Raw genomic sequence first — 16,560 nt, 5'->3', positions numbered from 1 at the left:
AAGCTAAGACGTATCCTTCGTTCCCTCCTTTCTTCCTAAGGAATTCAGAACAAGCGCCATTAGGTGGGACAAGCAAGCATGGGAAAAGTTCATCATGCATTTTTGGAGATGACAGGTGTGGGGAAGGATGTCAGTAATGCTAACCTGGGATGAGATGTTGGAATAAGAAGGGTATCCATGGACGGGGGGGGGGGGGTGACTACAGTGATCCCAAGTGTGTTTTCATAGGCAGAGTGAAATTAGGAAGGCATTTACATAGGGAGTCAGATGGGCTCAACTGAGTACCCATGGCTCACACCTATAATCTTCCACACTCAAGAAGCCAAGATCTGAGGATCATGGTTCAAAGCCAGCTAGGATAGGTAAGTCACCGAGTTAACTAGCAAAAATGCTAGATGGGAGGCATGTTTCAGGTGGTAGAACACCAGCCATGAGCCAGCAAGCCAGGTGAGAACATGAGGCCTTATGCTCAAACCCTGGCACTAGCATATATACACACACACAAATCTGGGAGCTTAATTCCTCCAAGGGAATATGCTGAGGTTAATAGGAGCCCGGTTTGTGGCCATTTGATAAAAGAAATGCAAATGTGAAAAGGGAGGAAACTGAGTCCAGTTGTTACAATAGTGGCATTAGTATTTATATGTAATATAATAATATATTATTAAGAAGTTGTGCAAACATCCATGTTTATCGCTGCACAATTCACAATAGCCAAAATATGGAAACAACCCAGATGCCCCTCCACAGATGAATGGATCCAAAAAATGTGCTACTTGTACACAATGGAATACTACATAGCGATTAGAAATGATACAATATTGGTATTCGCAGGGAAATGGTCAGAACTTGAACAAATAATGTTGAGCAAGACAAGCCTAGAACACAGAGAACAAAGGGGCATGACCTCCCTGATATATGCGGGGGGCGGGGAGGAACGACAGTAGAGACCAGGTCTGCGAAACAAAAAACTTCTTGTCAAATGGTATTTCCCACATGTTTGGGTCAGCAACCTTACATTATGTATCTAAAACCAAACAACTACTAAACATAAAAAGGTCTAAAATAGACCTCTCAGTGGATCACGATAGCTCAACAGCTATGTATGTATGTTCATATAAGACAAGGATAAGCAAACTCTATTGTTGACATTATATTTAAAGTTCTAGGTGAATTTTCTTTGGCGTAGGCCACGTGGCTACTGTATATGTTTTTGGTACACTGTGTATTGTATATATGCCTACCTGATCTAGGGAAGGGAAAGAAAAACCAGGGTGTAAGATAGCACAAGAAATGTACTCACTGCCCTATTATGTAACTGTACCCCTTTTGCACAACACCTTGTCAACAAAATTTAATTAATATAAAATATATATATATATGAAGAAGTTGTGCAAAGAGGTTACAATTCCATAAGTCAGGTTACGAGTACAAAACTTCTTGATCAATGTCACCCCTTCCTTTCCTCTCCCCCACTTTTCCCTTCTTGTCCCCACCCTCAGTTACAAGGTTAACATTTCCTTTTTAAATATAATTCTCAACTAAAAGAAAGCAAGAGTTCTCGGAGTGTAGGGCTATATAAGAAAACCTGAAACTTACTGTGACAAAAATAAAATTAAAAAATACTCAAATGGAGATATTTCAAAGGGACATGATACCAACCTGAAGCAATGTTCACTGACAAGTTCTAGATAGTCTGAATATCACAAAATGATACTAATAAATAGTAATAAGTGTAACAAATTCAACAAAATAGAAGTCCATTTATCTCTACTGTCATACACATAAATAAGTGAACAAAGAGAAATCATTCATCTTACAGAAGAGTGTCAACCATAAAGATAGAAATGATAATGGAATTTTTAAAAGTCATTATAATATGGAGCCATCAGCCTAATTAACCATTTGTCCTAGAACTTCAATAGATTGCCAACACTAGTGGAATAAGCTTCGATTAGAAACAGGATCACCTCATCATTTCAAAATATCCCTCCACAATATATTGGCTAATTACAAAAGACAAAATAGAGTAACTTTTTAGGACAAGCATTCACTAATCAAGTGAATGAAGTGAACATTACTGGTAATGGGACAAACACAAATCACACCAGGTGAGAGGATGCAATAAAACCACTCTATCAGGCCTGTGATCATCCCACCAAAAATAAAATCATAAAGGGTTACCCACCAACCAGAAAAAAAAACACTACAAATTTCAGGGTCATGGAATTCAAGGACAGGTTGAGACACTCCATCAGAAAGAAGAAGATTAAAGGGACAAAGCAACTAAAAGCAGTATGTAATCTCAGATTGGTTTGGTTTTTTTTTTTTATCGTGTGGTTGTGAAGGATATATTTGGTACCATCAGTGAAGTATGAATGAGACCTGAAGATGAAATATAGAAATGGACCAATGATGTGTCCAGGTTTTGATGGCTCTGTGGTAGGAATGTCTTTGTTTGTAGTAAAGTACAAACTGAAGTATCCAGGGAAGAAGGGAAACTAGGTGAGGAACTAACTCCTAAATAGGTCAGGAATAAAATGTATATCTTTATACCTATATTGCTCTAAAGTTGAAATTAAGTCAAAATTTAAAATAGCCAGGCACCGCTGGCTCACGCCTGTAATCCTAGCTCTTCAGGGGTCTGAGATCTGAGGATCGCAGTTCAAAGCTAGCCCAGGCAAGAAAGTCCATGAGATTCTTATCTCCCATTAACCAGCAGGAAACCAGAAGTGATGCTGTGGCTCAAGTGGTAGAGCACTAGCCTTGAGCTGAGCTCAGGGACAGCACCCAGATCCAGAGTTCAAGCCCCACAACTGACCAAAAAAAAAAGTTTTAATATTTTTAAACAACAACAACTGTGGAGTAGTTAGAGATTAAGCATGGAAAAATATATAATATATATATATATTATGTATAGGCATTTTCATATAGATGTATGCATGCACTCATATACAGATATTCAATATTATGAATCTTGAAGCTCTGAGAGCTAGTGCTTTATACAGTGAAATTAGATATTGAAAGAAAAAAAAACTAAAAAGAAAACCATTTCTAAAAGCTGACAAATCTCTAGGCATCCACACAGAGTGAGATCAAAGGAGGATATTCTTAGGAAAGGATCACAAAGGCTCAAGAGCTATGTGCATCTGATCATATAAAATAATATTTATGAAAATGAACTCCAGGAGATGGGGGAAAGAGGTTTTATTTTTCTTTGCTGCTGTTTTGGTTTTCTGTTCCTTTTGTCTTATTTGTTGGTTTATCTGTCTTTGGGAAGATAAGGTTGGAGGCACAAAATGGTGGGACAAAGGGTGAATAACTACAGTAATGATACTCACTAAACACTATGGTGAAAATGAACTATACAACATGTGGATGGGGATGGGAGAGAAAAGCCAGGAAGAGAGGAGGAGAAGAAATGTGCTCAACACCTGAGTTGTGTAACTGTAAACCCTCTGGATTCATCTTTACAATAATAACATAAAAATGCAAAAAACAAAAAACTGCTGACAAATCTTTAGACTTTTCCTCCCGACATAAAAATCAATACTTTAGCTAGAATATTATTCTTGTGCTTTAGGAAGATGAGCCTTGCCTTATTTGAGAGAAATGATGTTTATAATCCTTTTGCTCTCTAAATGCAAAGCATAGATAAGTTGACTCTTTCTTTTATAGGGTTATGATTCTACTTAATGCTTACGGGCTCAATTGTTCCAAACCAAACATTGTACAAAGTTGAATGAAGCTATTTATTGTGCATTGTAAAGAATGTATGTTTTAGTCAAGGGTCTCCAGGTTGCAAGGACCAGAAATCCAAACTACCTAGAGGGAAAAAAATGGCAGGCTAGAAAAGGCACTGTCATAGAGGCAAGTAGGGGACTAAGGGAACCCTTGATCAGGAGCCTGGAAAGTGAGAGGCAAGACTGCTGCCTCTAACTCTCTCCATAGAGGAACCACCCCGCCACTGCTTCTCTGGAAGTGTCTGCAGACCAGGCAGACTTAACATGTTGCATAAACTCATTCTGACAGCACTTGCCCTCTCCGTAATCTATCTGACCTACGGGCTCAAGGCCGATAGCTAACTGAGCCAGAGTTTCAGCACCTTAAATCAAAAGGAATTTCAAGTAGGAGAAGGAATTCAGTTAGTCCACACTGAATCATATTCCTGCTTTGGATCCAGTTAGCCATTGGCCAAGAAATGAGTTCACACAAGTTCTCTGCCCCCTCTCATTTTGCAAAAGCTATTCCAAGACAGCTATGGAAGAGGTGAGGCAAATATTTTCTAAATATTCTTCAGGATACTTTTTGTTATGTAATAGTTGTTATTTTCTGTTTGTTTATTTTTTGTTTTGTTTTTGATGATGTTCCTTATGTCCTGGGAGCTACTTAAAAGTTTTGTTTTCAGTTGTTGAAATTGAATTATATAGTTTATACCAAAAAGATTCTATAATGTATGTGATTAGGAGTGAATTTCAGACATTTTGAAAGGGTTCTTTTATTCCATAGCAATAGATAAGAGAAAACTTTATATCTAGGGATTTATTTAACACAAAAGACAAATTACTTCAACCTAGATGTCAAACTTTTAGTATAAGTTGCCAAATGTGCTTTTCCATACTGTTATAACTTTAAGTGAACCAAAGGGATTTTGTCATTTTTAGAATTATTTTGTTGCCTCTTAGTCTTTTTCATTTTTCTTATTTTACAAATAAGTGTTTTGAACTAGAATCATAAACTGTGTCTTCAGCTGTAAAAACTGAATTCTTGTGGAGCTTCAGGTGAACAGACTTTTATGGTAGAGCAGGAGGGAAAATGGCAGAGGTGAGTGGGGAAAAAAGAATAAAAAGTGATGTATCGCCTCTGATGGTATGTTATGAATACAGCTCTCTACAACTGAGATCTAGTACTGTACATAAATTCAAAGGTACGTAATCATTATGATTGAATAGTACATGGCCGGGTATGTAGACCAGTGGTATAATGTTTATTCACATGGGCAAATCCCCTAGCTTTGATCTCCAGCATTGCACAAAAAGTTAATACATAAATAAAAGTAAAATTAATTGAATGACTCAAGGTAGCTTAGGATGCTAACTTCTCCCTCATTTTTTACTCAGGCTGTTTGTTCTCTTGTCACTGTTGAGTTTTAGGAGTTGTCTATACATTCTAGATACTAATCCTTACCCCATATATAGTTTGCAAATGCATTCTCCTATGCTATGGGCTGCCATTTTACTCTGCAAATAGTGCTGCTGAATACATAAACAGTGATTTTCATGATGTCCAGTTTGTCTGCATGTGCCTCTGTTATCATATCTGACAAAGCACAATAAAACCATAGTCATGATGCTTTCTTCTAAGAATTTTGTAGTTTAAGCTCTTCTACTTAGGCCTTTGTCCATTCTAAATTAATTTTGATGTATGGAGTTAGGTGAGGGTTGAATATCATTCCTTGTGTATAGATATGTTCCCTGAAACATTTGTTGAAAAGACTTTCCCCAATGAATAATTTTGGCATCCTTATTAAAAGTCATTCAATCATAGGCCCTATTGTTTATTTCTTGGCTCTTTCTTTTATTCTGTTGATTAGATAGATAGATAGATAGATAGATAGATAGATAGATAGATAGATAGATAGATAGTGGATGGGTGGGTGGGTTGACAGATAGATGTGTGTGTATGTTTCTTCATGCTAGTATTATGCTGTTTTGTTTACTGTAGCTTAGTAGAAGTGTGAGCCCTCCAACTTGATGATTTTCCAAGAATTTGTATCTACTTGGAGTCTCTTTAAATTCACACAAATTTTAGAATAGTTTTCCTATTTTGAGAAAAATTGATACTAGGATTTTGGCAAGGGTGGCACAGAATTTTAGCTTCTTTTGGGTATCAGTGGTGTTGCCATAAAGCTAAACCTTCCAATCAAGTGTCTTTCCATTTCTGCCTTAATCTTCATTACTAATTTTTCTGCCTGCTAATTTTGGATTTGCATAATTCTTGTTTCTTTAGAAGTTCAAAGTCTATTGGAAAAAATTATACTAAGTGAAGTGAGCCAGACCCAAAGAAACATGGTCTCTATGGTCTCCCTTATTGGGAATAATTAGTACAGGTTTAGGCAAGTCATAGCAGAGCATCACAAGGCCCAATAGCTATACCCTTATGAACACATAAGATGATGCTAAGTGAAATGAACTCCATGTTATGGAAACAATTGTTATATCACAGTTGTAACTACTTTCAACGTCCTATGTATACCTGTAGCTTCTATTATTGATGATGTTCTTGTATCACCTTCCTGTGGTTGTACCTACACTATCTCTGTAATCTTATCTGAGTATATTGGAAACCATGTATACTGGTATTGGAAGTAGGAAATTGAAAGGGAATACCAAAATTGAGAAACACGGGGTAAAAAAAGACAAACAACTACAAAAGCAATACTTGCAAAACTGTTTGGTGTAAGTGAACTGAACACCTCTAGGGTGGGGCAGGGGAAGGGAAAGTGGGAGGAGGGAGGGGGGTATGAGGGACAAGGTAACAAACAGTATAAGAAATGTATCCAATGCCTAACGTATGAAACTATAACCTCTCTGTACATCAGTTTGATAATAAAAATTTGAAAAAGAAAAAGAAGTTTAAGGTCTTTCACTAGGGTATTGATTTGAAATCCCTCTTTTTTTGTTGTTGTTTTCTTTTTTTTAAATATAGGCACTCATAGCTATAAATTTTCCTCTTAGAACTGTTTTTGCTATGTCCCACCATTTCTGGTAGGAAATATATATATATATATGCATAAATATATATGCATTCCCAACTGAGATATATAGATTCCCAACTGAGTAGATGAATCCCACAAACACATTGTGCAAAGCAATCTACTTTACTTAAAAGCTACCAACTTAAATGTCATTACAATCCAAAATCACCTACAGTGAAATATCCAGAACAGTGTCTGACTAAATAATTTTACCATGGCCTTGGAAGTGGACATATAACATTAACCACTGTCTTATCCACCTCAACATAATGGTAGTATTAGAAGATAGAATGCATTTCATGGCCTGTTTGTGGTGTCAAAAATGATATACTTTTATGATTTCAATTCCAAAGGGTTTTGCTTTCAGGTCCCCTAAAATTATCTTAGAAACCATGTATTTGATAGTTCCACTGTCTCCCTAAGGCTGTAAGAGAACTCTTGGATGCAAGTAGAAAGCCTGCACATTTCTGTCCCTGGGAAAAGGACTTATGCAAGAGGGAGATGTACCAAACAAACAGCCCAGGAAGCCTTGCTGGATGGGCCTAAAATAGCCTGAAAATTCCCTAGCAAAGCAAAAGGGGGAAGGATCATTAACATAAACCTGTGTGGTGTTCCCTTGGCTGTGCCTCTGGATGGATTAGTGCCCCCTCCTCTAGCTTGTTTTCTGTTCAGCTCTGATCTCTTTTTGGCCTCCTGTTCCTTTCCATATCCTCTCAGTAACCTAACTTTCTGCCTGGAATTTTCCACCCTTCAGCATCTTCTCTCTTACAGTGATTATGTAACTATTCACTTTGGTGACTTATTCCATTAGTTGCTCTCTGGACAAAATGATTTTCCTAATCTTTCTTCTTTCCTAGGGCTGGTACACTCATACTTTGGATCCCTGTGGCCTTTTAAAGTAATTTATGTCAATCATTTTGAGTCAAATTTTAGTTTTTAATCTTCTTAGCCATTTTTCTTGTGGGAAATTGGGTTAGGTAAAAGTGCCACTCGTCCTCAAGAAAATGACTTTTATCTCAGCTTAATTTTGCTAACCTGTAATTCAACAAGTTCAATTTTATGACTATAAAGTTGCTTTTTAGGTTTGAACATATTGCGGTTTGTAATCTTGGGGTGTCAGAGACATTGCAGAAGTTTTTGTTTGTTGTTGTTTTAAGAATCAGTGGAATTTAGCAACTGCTTTCCTCTTTCACTGTTACAGAGTTAGATGCTGCTCTTGATTTTAATGTGACAGTTGTTGAAGATTCTCCAGGATGTCTTTTTCTACCTGGTTGCATTTTTTAAACTAAGTTTGGGTCTTTGTATTTTCCTTTCCTATGTTCTGAATTGATTTTATTTTCTGTTTTATCATCCTAGTTACTCGGAAACCTATAAAAGTTCTTTCTGCAGAATTCCAACAGATTTCATATATCTGAGATTCTCAAGGTGGTTGGTCCATTACCCTAGCACTTCTTTTGCCATTGGCACCAGTATGTGTGCCAATCATCATTGGAGTTGAGAAAGTTATACTCATCCTTTAAATTACTCTCCCTAATAAATTATTAATATATGCCTCTGTATCTACATGCAGTAAACTTACTCAATGTTGGTTTTTTTTAATCCATTGATTGGATTGATTGATTAAATAACTTAAAAGCCAGTCAGGTACCAGTGGCTCACACTTAGAATCTAAGCTACTGAGGAGACTGAGATCTGAGGATAGAGGCTCAAAACCGGCTCAAGAGACTCTTGCTTCCAACTTACCAGCAAAAAGTCAGAAGTGGAGGTGTGGCTCAAATGATAGACCACCAGCCTTGAGTTAAAAAGCTAATAAGCAAGAATGTGAGACCCTGGGTTTAAATTGTAGTGTCAGTACTGAGAAGGAAAAGAAGGAAGGAAGAAGGATAGAAAGGAGGGAGGGAGGAAAGAAAGAACAGGAAACCTGAAGAGCCAATGATTGATTGCCTTAGAAAATTCTTAATCTCATATTAGTACAAATATATACATGTAATGTGATCTCATATTATATCTTAACCTTTACAAACTCATGGTTGACTTTTGCCATTGTTAATTTGCTAATTGTAGATATCAACACACTGGGGCTTTATATTCAGGGTCCCTTAGAGAGGGATACTAAAAACAACAGCCCACGGGAGATAATGTCCCTCTGGTCTCCTAAGAAGAGAGCTGGGAAGCCCTGAGCCTCACTCCAGAGGAAACAATCCCAGACACTCTGAAGGCCTTGCTGCTGCCTGCAGCCACTGTAGTTCATTCTCTCCACGAATGTATCCGCCCAAATCACATTTCTTTTTAAGTAGGTACACAAAGGGGTTTCAGTTCAAAAATTTATTTTCAATTCAATTTATGAGTACAATGCATCTTGATAGAGTCACATTTCTTTTTTTTAAATTTTTATTGTCAAACTGATGTACAGAGAGGTTCCAGTTTCATACATTAGGCATTGGATACATTTCTTGTACTGTTTGTTACCTCGTCCCTTATTCCCCCCTCCCCCTCCCCGTTTCCCTCCCGCCCCATGACTTGTTCAGTTCATTTACATCAAACAGTTTTGCAAGTATTGCTTTTGTAGTTGTTTGTCTTTTTTTACCCTGTGTCTCTCGATTTTGGTATTCCCTTCCAATTTCCTAGTTCTAATACCAGTATACATGGTTTCCAATGTACTCAGATAAGATACAGAGATAGTGTAGATACAATCACAGGAAGGGGATACAAGAAGATCATCAACAATAGAAGCTACAGTTACACATAGCACATTGAAAGTAGTTACAACAGTGATATAACAATCGTTCCCATAACATGGAGTTCATTTCACTTAGCATCATCTTATGTGTTCATTGGGCTCTTGTGATCCTCTGCTGTGACTAGCCTAAACCTGTGCTAATTATTCCCTCTGAGGGAGACCATAGAGTCCATGTTTCTTTGGGTCTGGCTCGCTTCACTTAGTATAATTTTTTCCAAGTCCTTCCATTTCCTTATGAATGGGACAATGTCATTCTTTCTGATAGAGGCATAAAATTCCATTGTGTATATGTACCACATTTTCCTGATCCATCCATCTACTGAGGGGCATCTGAGTTGGTTCCAGATTCTAGCTATGACAAATTGTGTAGAGTCATATTTCTAAGAAAAAGAGTGACAATCTATTTTGGGTCACATGCCACAATCCTAAAAATCTTTATTACTATCCTCCCATGAGCATTCCCTATGGAATGTGGAGTAAGGGTCCTTCTACCACCCTGGTCCGTATATCCTGACTCTAGGATGTGAAAAAAACAGCAATTCTAGTGTCATAACCTTCATGTCCAGAAAGAAAAATAAAAAGAATGTTGATCGATCTAAAATATCATTTTCGTGCCAGGAACAAAACTTGATTTCTGCTTGGTTGTGTTTTACATTTGTTCTTCACATCTTATTTCAATGTTGTTCAAATTCTTCAGTTATCTTTATAGAAGTGAGATCGAAACACTAATCCAAGATCAAATATACTTGTTTAGGATAGTACTAGCAGAGGATCACCATAGCTCAATAGCTATGTACATATGATCATATAAGATGATGCTAAGCAAAATGAACTCCAAGATAGGGAAACAATAGGGTTTTCATTGTTTTAATTTTTAATGTACTATGTCAAATTATTTCTTTTTTCTGCTGTTTTTCCTTCCTATGGTTTATCCTCTGTTGTTACTGTATTTGATTTTGGTGTCCTGGGCATTGTATATATGTTTATCTGTACTAGGGAAGGGAAGGGCCACATCAAAATGGTGAGACAAAGGACAAAGGGTGAAGCAATGCAACAGTGGAATTCATACGACAATATGTTGGAAATTAACTGTACAACTTGGGGGAGTTGAGGGGAGAGTAAGTAGGAGGAAAATGAGGAAGGGGTAACAAGTTTGACAAGAAATGTATTCACTAACTTACGTATGTAACTGTAACCCCTCTGTACATCACCTTGACAATAAAAAAATTTAAAAAGTCAAATATACTTTCCCATATCTAAAAATTCTCAGAATCAATTTTAGAAAACTTAGAGCCTTTTTAATTTAATTTTGTATTATCCTTAAGTAGTTATACAAATGAGTTTCAATCCAGCATGTCAGTTTATAAGTACAGTGCCTCTTGATCAATGTCACCCTTTCCATCTAAAACCAATTTTAAATTAAATTTGCTTTTAAAATCCATTTACTTTTCCCACTTATATAAGTAAATTACTGTACTCAGACACTACCATAAAAATCCAACTTAATACTTTGCTTTTAATTCCTAGGGAAAAAAAGCAAAATGAAATATTTAGGTTTAAGTGAAAAGTGCCTGAAGAATCAGAAGAGGCAGAAGACAAATTTGGGAGATAAATGATATTAAGGGTTCATTCTCTGCCTGCAGATACTCTCTACAAAAGTATTTAAGGATGATCCTCCAAGTATTGATTACATAATTGCCTTTGAATTGGAAAGATTATGTAATTTGTAAGATGTTTTTCTTTCAAATAATGAACGTTTTTAACAATTACTTATTTATTATCAAAGTGATGTACAGAGGGGCTACAGTTTCATACATAAGGCCATAGGTACATTTCTTGTACTATTTGTTACCTCCTCCCTCATTCCCCCTCCCCCTCCCCCAATCCCTCTCCTCCCATGAGTTGTTTAGTTGGTTTACACCAAATGGTTTTGCAAGTATTGCTTTTGGAGTCATTTGTCTTTTTATCCTTTGTCTCTCGATTATGATAATCCCTTTCACTTCCCTAGTTCTAATACCAGTATATACAGTATCCAGGGTACTCAGATGAGATACAGGGATAGCACAGGGACAACCACAGGAAGGAGATACAAGAGGATCATCAACAAAAAATAAGCTATGGTTTCACATGGCATGTTGAAAGTAATTAAAACAGTGATATAACAGTTGTTTCCATAACATGGAGTTCATTTCACTTAGCATCATCTTATGCATTCATAAGGGCATAGCTATTGGGCTCTTGTGATCCTCTGTTGTGACTAGCCTAAACCTGTGCTAATTATTCCCCTTGAGGGAGACCATAGAGTCCATGTTTCTTTGGGTCTGGCTCACTTCACTTTGTATAATTTTTTCCAAGTCCTTCCATTTCCTTATGAATGGGGCCATGCCATTCTTTCTGGTAGAGGCATAAAATTCCATTGTGTATATGTACCACATTTTCCTGATCCATTCGTCTACTGAGGGGCATCTGGGTTGATTCCATTTTAGCTATGACAAATTGTGCTGCAATGAACATTGTTGTGCTGGTGGCTTTAGTGTGTTCTTATTTGTAGTCTTTTGGGTAGATGCCCAAAAGTGTGGCTGCTGAGTCATAGGGGAGCTCTATGTTTAGCCTTCTGAGGAATCTCCATACCACTTTCCAGAGTGGCTGAACAAGTTGATACTCCCACCGACAATGAAGTAGGGTTCCCTTTCGACCACATCCCCTCCAACATTTGTTATTGTTAGTTTTCCTGATAATGGACATTCTTACTGGGGTGAGGTGGAATCTCAATGCTGTTTAGATTTGCATTTCTTTTATGGCCAGTGATGTAGTGCAATTTTTCATGTGTCTCTTGGCCATTCTCATTCCCTCTTCAGAGAAGTCTCTTTTTAAGTCTTTAGCCAACTTGTTGAGGGGGCTGTTCGTTCTTTGAGGTTTTGTTTTGGAGGAATTTAAATTTTTTAGTTCTGCATATATTTTAGATATGAGGCCTTTGTCCGTTGTATGGCCGGTAAAGATCTTTTCCCAATCTGTGTTTCTATTTATCTTGAAAGCTATGTCTTTTGTCCTCCAGCATCAAATAATGAACTTTTAAAAAGGAAAATCTTGTATACACTTGCAAGTGTATACAAATTTACTCACCGAAATATGGTAGATTCAGGGGAGAACTCAAATGGTGTAATTCCTTAGAAAGGCTAACTCACAGTGCAACAAAATAAAGGTAATGGGTACTAGAAATGTAGGGGATGAGTTCAATGGGAGGTGGGAATAGATGAATGATCTAGAGAGGAAGGGAGAGAAAACAGTCATAAAACTCAATGCATATCCTACAAAATTAAGAAAATTGAGGGAAGGCATGGAATTGAGAGGGATAGAGGAGAATGATAAAGGTGTGACATTGATGAAGATGCACTGTATTCATAAACTACTTTGCTAAATGCCAGCTCCTTTATACAACTACCCAAAGATAATAAATAGTATTGTGCGTGTGTGTGTGTGTGTGTGTGTGTGAAAATCTTGAAAGCCATAAATTAGGGCAGGACTTACACATAGATAGAAGTTGCAAAGGGATACAGTCAATGTAAAATTAGGACAGAGGCCCTCAAACCTCTGGGCAAAGGTTCCACTACTGAAATGCCCATTTGGCCAAATTAATCTTTCTCACAGCAAACATCTTGAAGGAATCGAATATATCCTCATTTTTCTTAAATCTCAGTAAGTGCCTCCCTGGACCTGGCTTGTCAGATAAATAGCAAGAGCCTAATACTACCGTGACTCCAGAGTCAGGGTGGGAGATGGAAAAAATGTGAAATCAGGATATGAAGGCTCATGATTTGTGTCTAATCCATGAAGTTTGGGCAGGTGAAAGCTAAGAGCACTATACATCCAGAGGTAACCAGGCCTCCTTGTGTAAGGAGTAGGTATATGAAAACTGACAGAAAGACATCATTCCCAATTCTCTTGGAGGCCAATTAGCATGGTGTCTCACCAGGAGGAAATAATGGAATGATGTGACTGAAATATTTTTGGTTATATACCTCATAGTTGTAGGTTTCAAATTATAATCCCTCTAAAAGAAAGAAGAGTGATTTTAGGTAGGAGTGATAGATGGAGTAAAAAGTTCTTGTGTGCCATTTCACTGTAGGATGACTGCAGATAAGGATAATGTAATATATATATATATATAATTTTTTTTGAGAAAGCTGGAAGAAATGGTTCTGAATGTTTCTCCATAAAGAAATGATAAATGGGGGCTGGGAATATGGCCTAGTGGCAAGAGTGCTTGCCTCATATATATGAAGCCCTGGGTTCGATTCCCAAGCACCACATATATAGAAAAAGGCCAGAAGTGGCGCTGTGGCTCAAGTGGTAGAGTGCTAGCCTTGAGCTAGCCAGGGACAGTGCTCAGGCCCTGAGTCCAAGGCCCAGAACTGGCAAAAAATAAATAAATAAATAAATAAAAAAAATAAAGAAATGATAAATGCCTGAGAATATAGAAATGTTTAACCTGATTTAACATTACACAATTTATACATGTATAACATCATATGGTACCCCATAAATATCGATAGCATTTCTGTTTTGTGTAACAATTAAAAAAGAAATTTAATACCAAGAGCTAGTGGTGGATCACACCTGTAGTCCTAGCTACTCAGGAGACTGAGATCAAAGGGTAGATGATTTGAAGCCAGCCTAGGGAGAAAAGTCTATGATAGTCTTATTTCAAATTAACCAGTAAAAGGTGAGAAGCAGATGTGTGGTTCAACTAGTAGAGTATCTATCTTGATTGAAAAAAACCTGCCCTGCCTTCAAGCCCCAGTATTGGCACAAAAAGTAATTCAAATGTTTAAAGGTGAACTGATTATATCAATGATATTGGTTTAAATAAATGTTACTTTGAAACTTCCAGTCAGGTCCTATATGATTTATCCAAGGTGGACAGGCAAATGATAACTGCATGTACATTCACAAGTCGCTTTATTATGTGTAGAATACCACATAATGTATTCTCAAATTCATCAGAACTCGTTAATAGAGAGGCAGGGGAGAAAGCAAGAACTATAAACCAAAATATATAACAGAGTACAAATACTTTAAAAAATATGGGACAACCACTGAAGTAGAGATTAGTAGAGTGAGGAACAGATTCAAATCCAGAATGGGAGAAAACTGCTACCTGGGATGAGGCTTTAGGGATGGTTAGGATTTAGATATGAAAGCAATAGCACATAAGACCCTTCTGTATTTTGGCCACCTGGACATCCTGATTTCGGCTCTTCTCAAGTGAAATTCAAGTTCAAGGGGAGCTTTGAGAGAATATAGAGTTTTAGCGCAAATTTGTAAGAAAATTGCTAGCAGGTGGCATCTGTTTGCCTGAGTAATTAATGCAAGAAATAATCTCCCCTCTGCCTTCTAGGTGTGTCTGCACAGCTGTCCAGCACCAGGCACCGTCGGAACACCTCCGTAGGAACCCCGTTCTGGATGGCCCCTGAGGTCAGATGCCACATGGAAGGAGACAAGTTTCATAGCTGCTCCTTTCTGACTTGCCTTTTCATGTGTACTCTGTCATAGTCTGGAATATACCCAAAGAAATGGGTCCATGTTGTTATTCTGGTGTGGGGTTTGCACATGAATCCATGAAAACTGAGGAAGCGAGATGGAGGAGGAAGAGACATTACTGTGGGCTTCATTTTGACCTTCTGTTGTTTGGCATGCATCTGCACTGGAGATATTTTTGTGTTGGTTTCAAAGTCTCGTAGAAAGTTCTGAGGCTCTTGGCTTTGTTAACTCCGATTCAGGTGCACAGCGTGTGTGGTAAGTTCTTCTCACCCGCTGGGCTCTGGGCTCTGCTTGAATGGGCTGTATCAGGACCATGGGCAAGTCCTGAATGAGCTTCTAAAACAATCAAGGGAACGTTTTCAGGATTCACTTCTCCCCACAGTCAATGTTTTCATGCCTTTAATCTTTTTAATTATGCTTATCAGTTTAAAAAAAACACGTTTATTTTTGAAAACTCTCTGTGTAACTGTTGGGAAGACCTCTGCTATTTATCCATCATTGTCTAGAGAGTGAAGGGAGAAGTAATTCAAATGCCATATTAATATTTGCAAAGATCATCGCATTAGATTTGTTTGAAGATTAAATCCTGGTACACTCTATTTGAAAACTAATTCAATGATTTCATATGAAAATGTTAAAATGGAAATTTGATATAAAGTATGTGGAGTATAAATTATTTTAGGACATATTTTTTAAAAATTCTATGGGCTCAAAAACTTTTGAACAAGAACTACATCTTAGAATAAACATTGAAAGAATAGTTATATAAACAAAACCAAAATTGAATAAGAGAATCAAAAATGAGTTTATTTATGGTTTGTTCTAATGTATCACTAGTACTTTTTAAACTTACAAAATGTTCACAAAAATAAGAAGTCAATAAAAATGGTTATATGCCAAAATACATATAATAATAAAGATGAGTAATAGGACATATAATTTTTACCATTATAGAATCAAGATCCTAACATTATATGTTATGTTAATTTATAGCAGCACAACCAAAATTATGTATTTGTTTGCCATTTAGGACAAGCATTCTTTTTTTTTTTTTTTTTTTTGCCAGTCCTGGGCCTTGGACTCAAGGCCTGAGCACTGTCCCTGGCTTCTTTTTGCTCAAGGCTAGCACTCTGCCACTTGAGCCACAGTGCCACTTCTGGCCGTTTTCTGTATATGTGGGGCTGGGGAATTGAACCCAGGGCCTCATGTACACGAGACAAGCACTCTTGCCACTAGGCCATATCCCCAGCCCAGGACAAGCATTCTTGACCATGCAAGTACTTGACAGTCATTTTTTATATTATTTGATATAATGAACTAATTATTATTAACTTTGGTAACTCAAATGGAGCAGAAAATTCTTCCCTTCTTAGAAAACGAATGGCTCCTATAATAAATACAAACGCTCACTGTGATTTTGACAAACTGTCATATAAATATGTACTTGGGCCTTGTGTAAAATTATATTCATATATCTTCAATAAGTACGTCCTAATCTTGAAGGAGAAAGTATTTTTGAATA

The 16,560-nt window shown here is 37.1% G+C and overlaps 1 protein-coding gene across 1 annotated transcript in view; it reads left to right on the top strand.

Annotated features, from left to right (window-relative positions):
* The window catches only part of Myo3a (myosin IIIA), a 138,481-nt gene that overhangs the window by 16,807 nt on the left and 105,114 nt on the right, over positions 1 to 16,560 (top strand). The window contains exon 5 of the mRNA XM_048367605.1: positions 14,896 to 14,972. Coding sequence (XP_048223562.1) covers positions 14,896 to 14,972 — 77 coding nt within the window. The remainder of the gene's footprint in view (positions 1 to 14,895; positions 14,973 to 16,560) is intronic.

Source organism: Perognathus longimembris, chromosome 18 (assembly GCF_023159225.1).
Source record: "Perognathus longimembris pacificus isolate PPM17 chromosome 18, ASM2315922v1, whole genome shotgun sequence".
NCBI classification, from domain to species: Eukaryota; Metazoa; Chordata; class Mammalia; order Rodentia; family Heteromyidae; genus Perognathus; species Perognathus longimembris.
The sequence above is the reverse complement of the archived record's forward strand: the minus strand, read 5'-3'. Positions and strand labels throughout refer to the sequence as shown.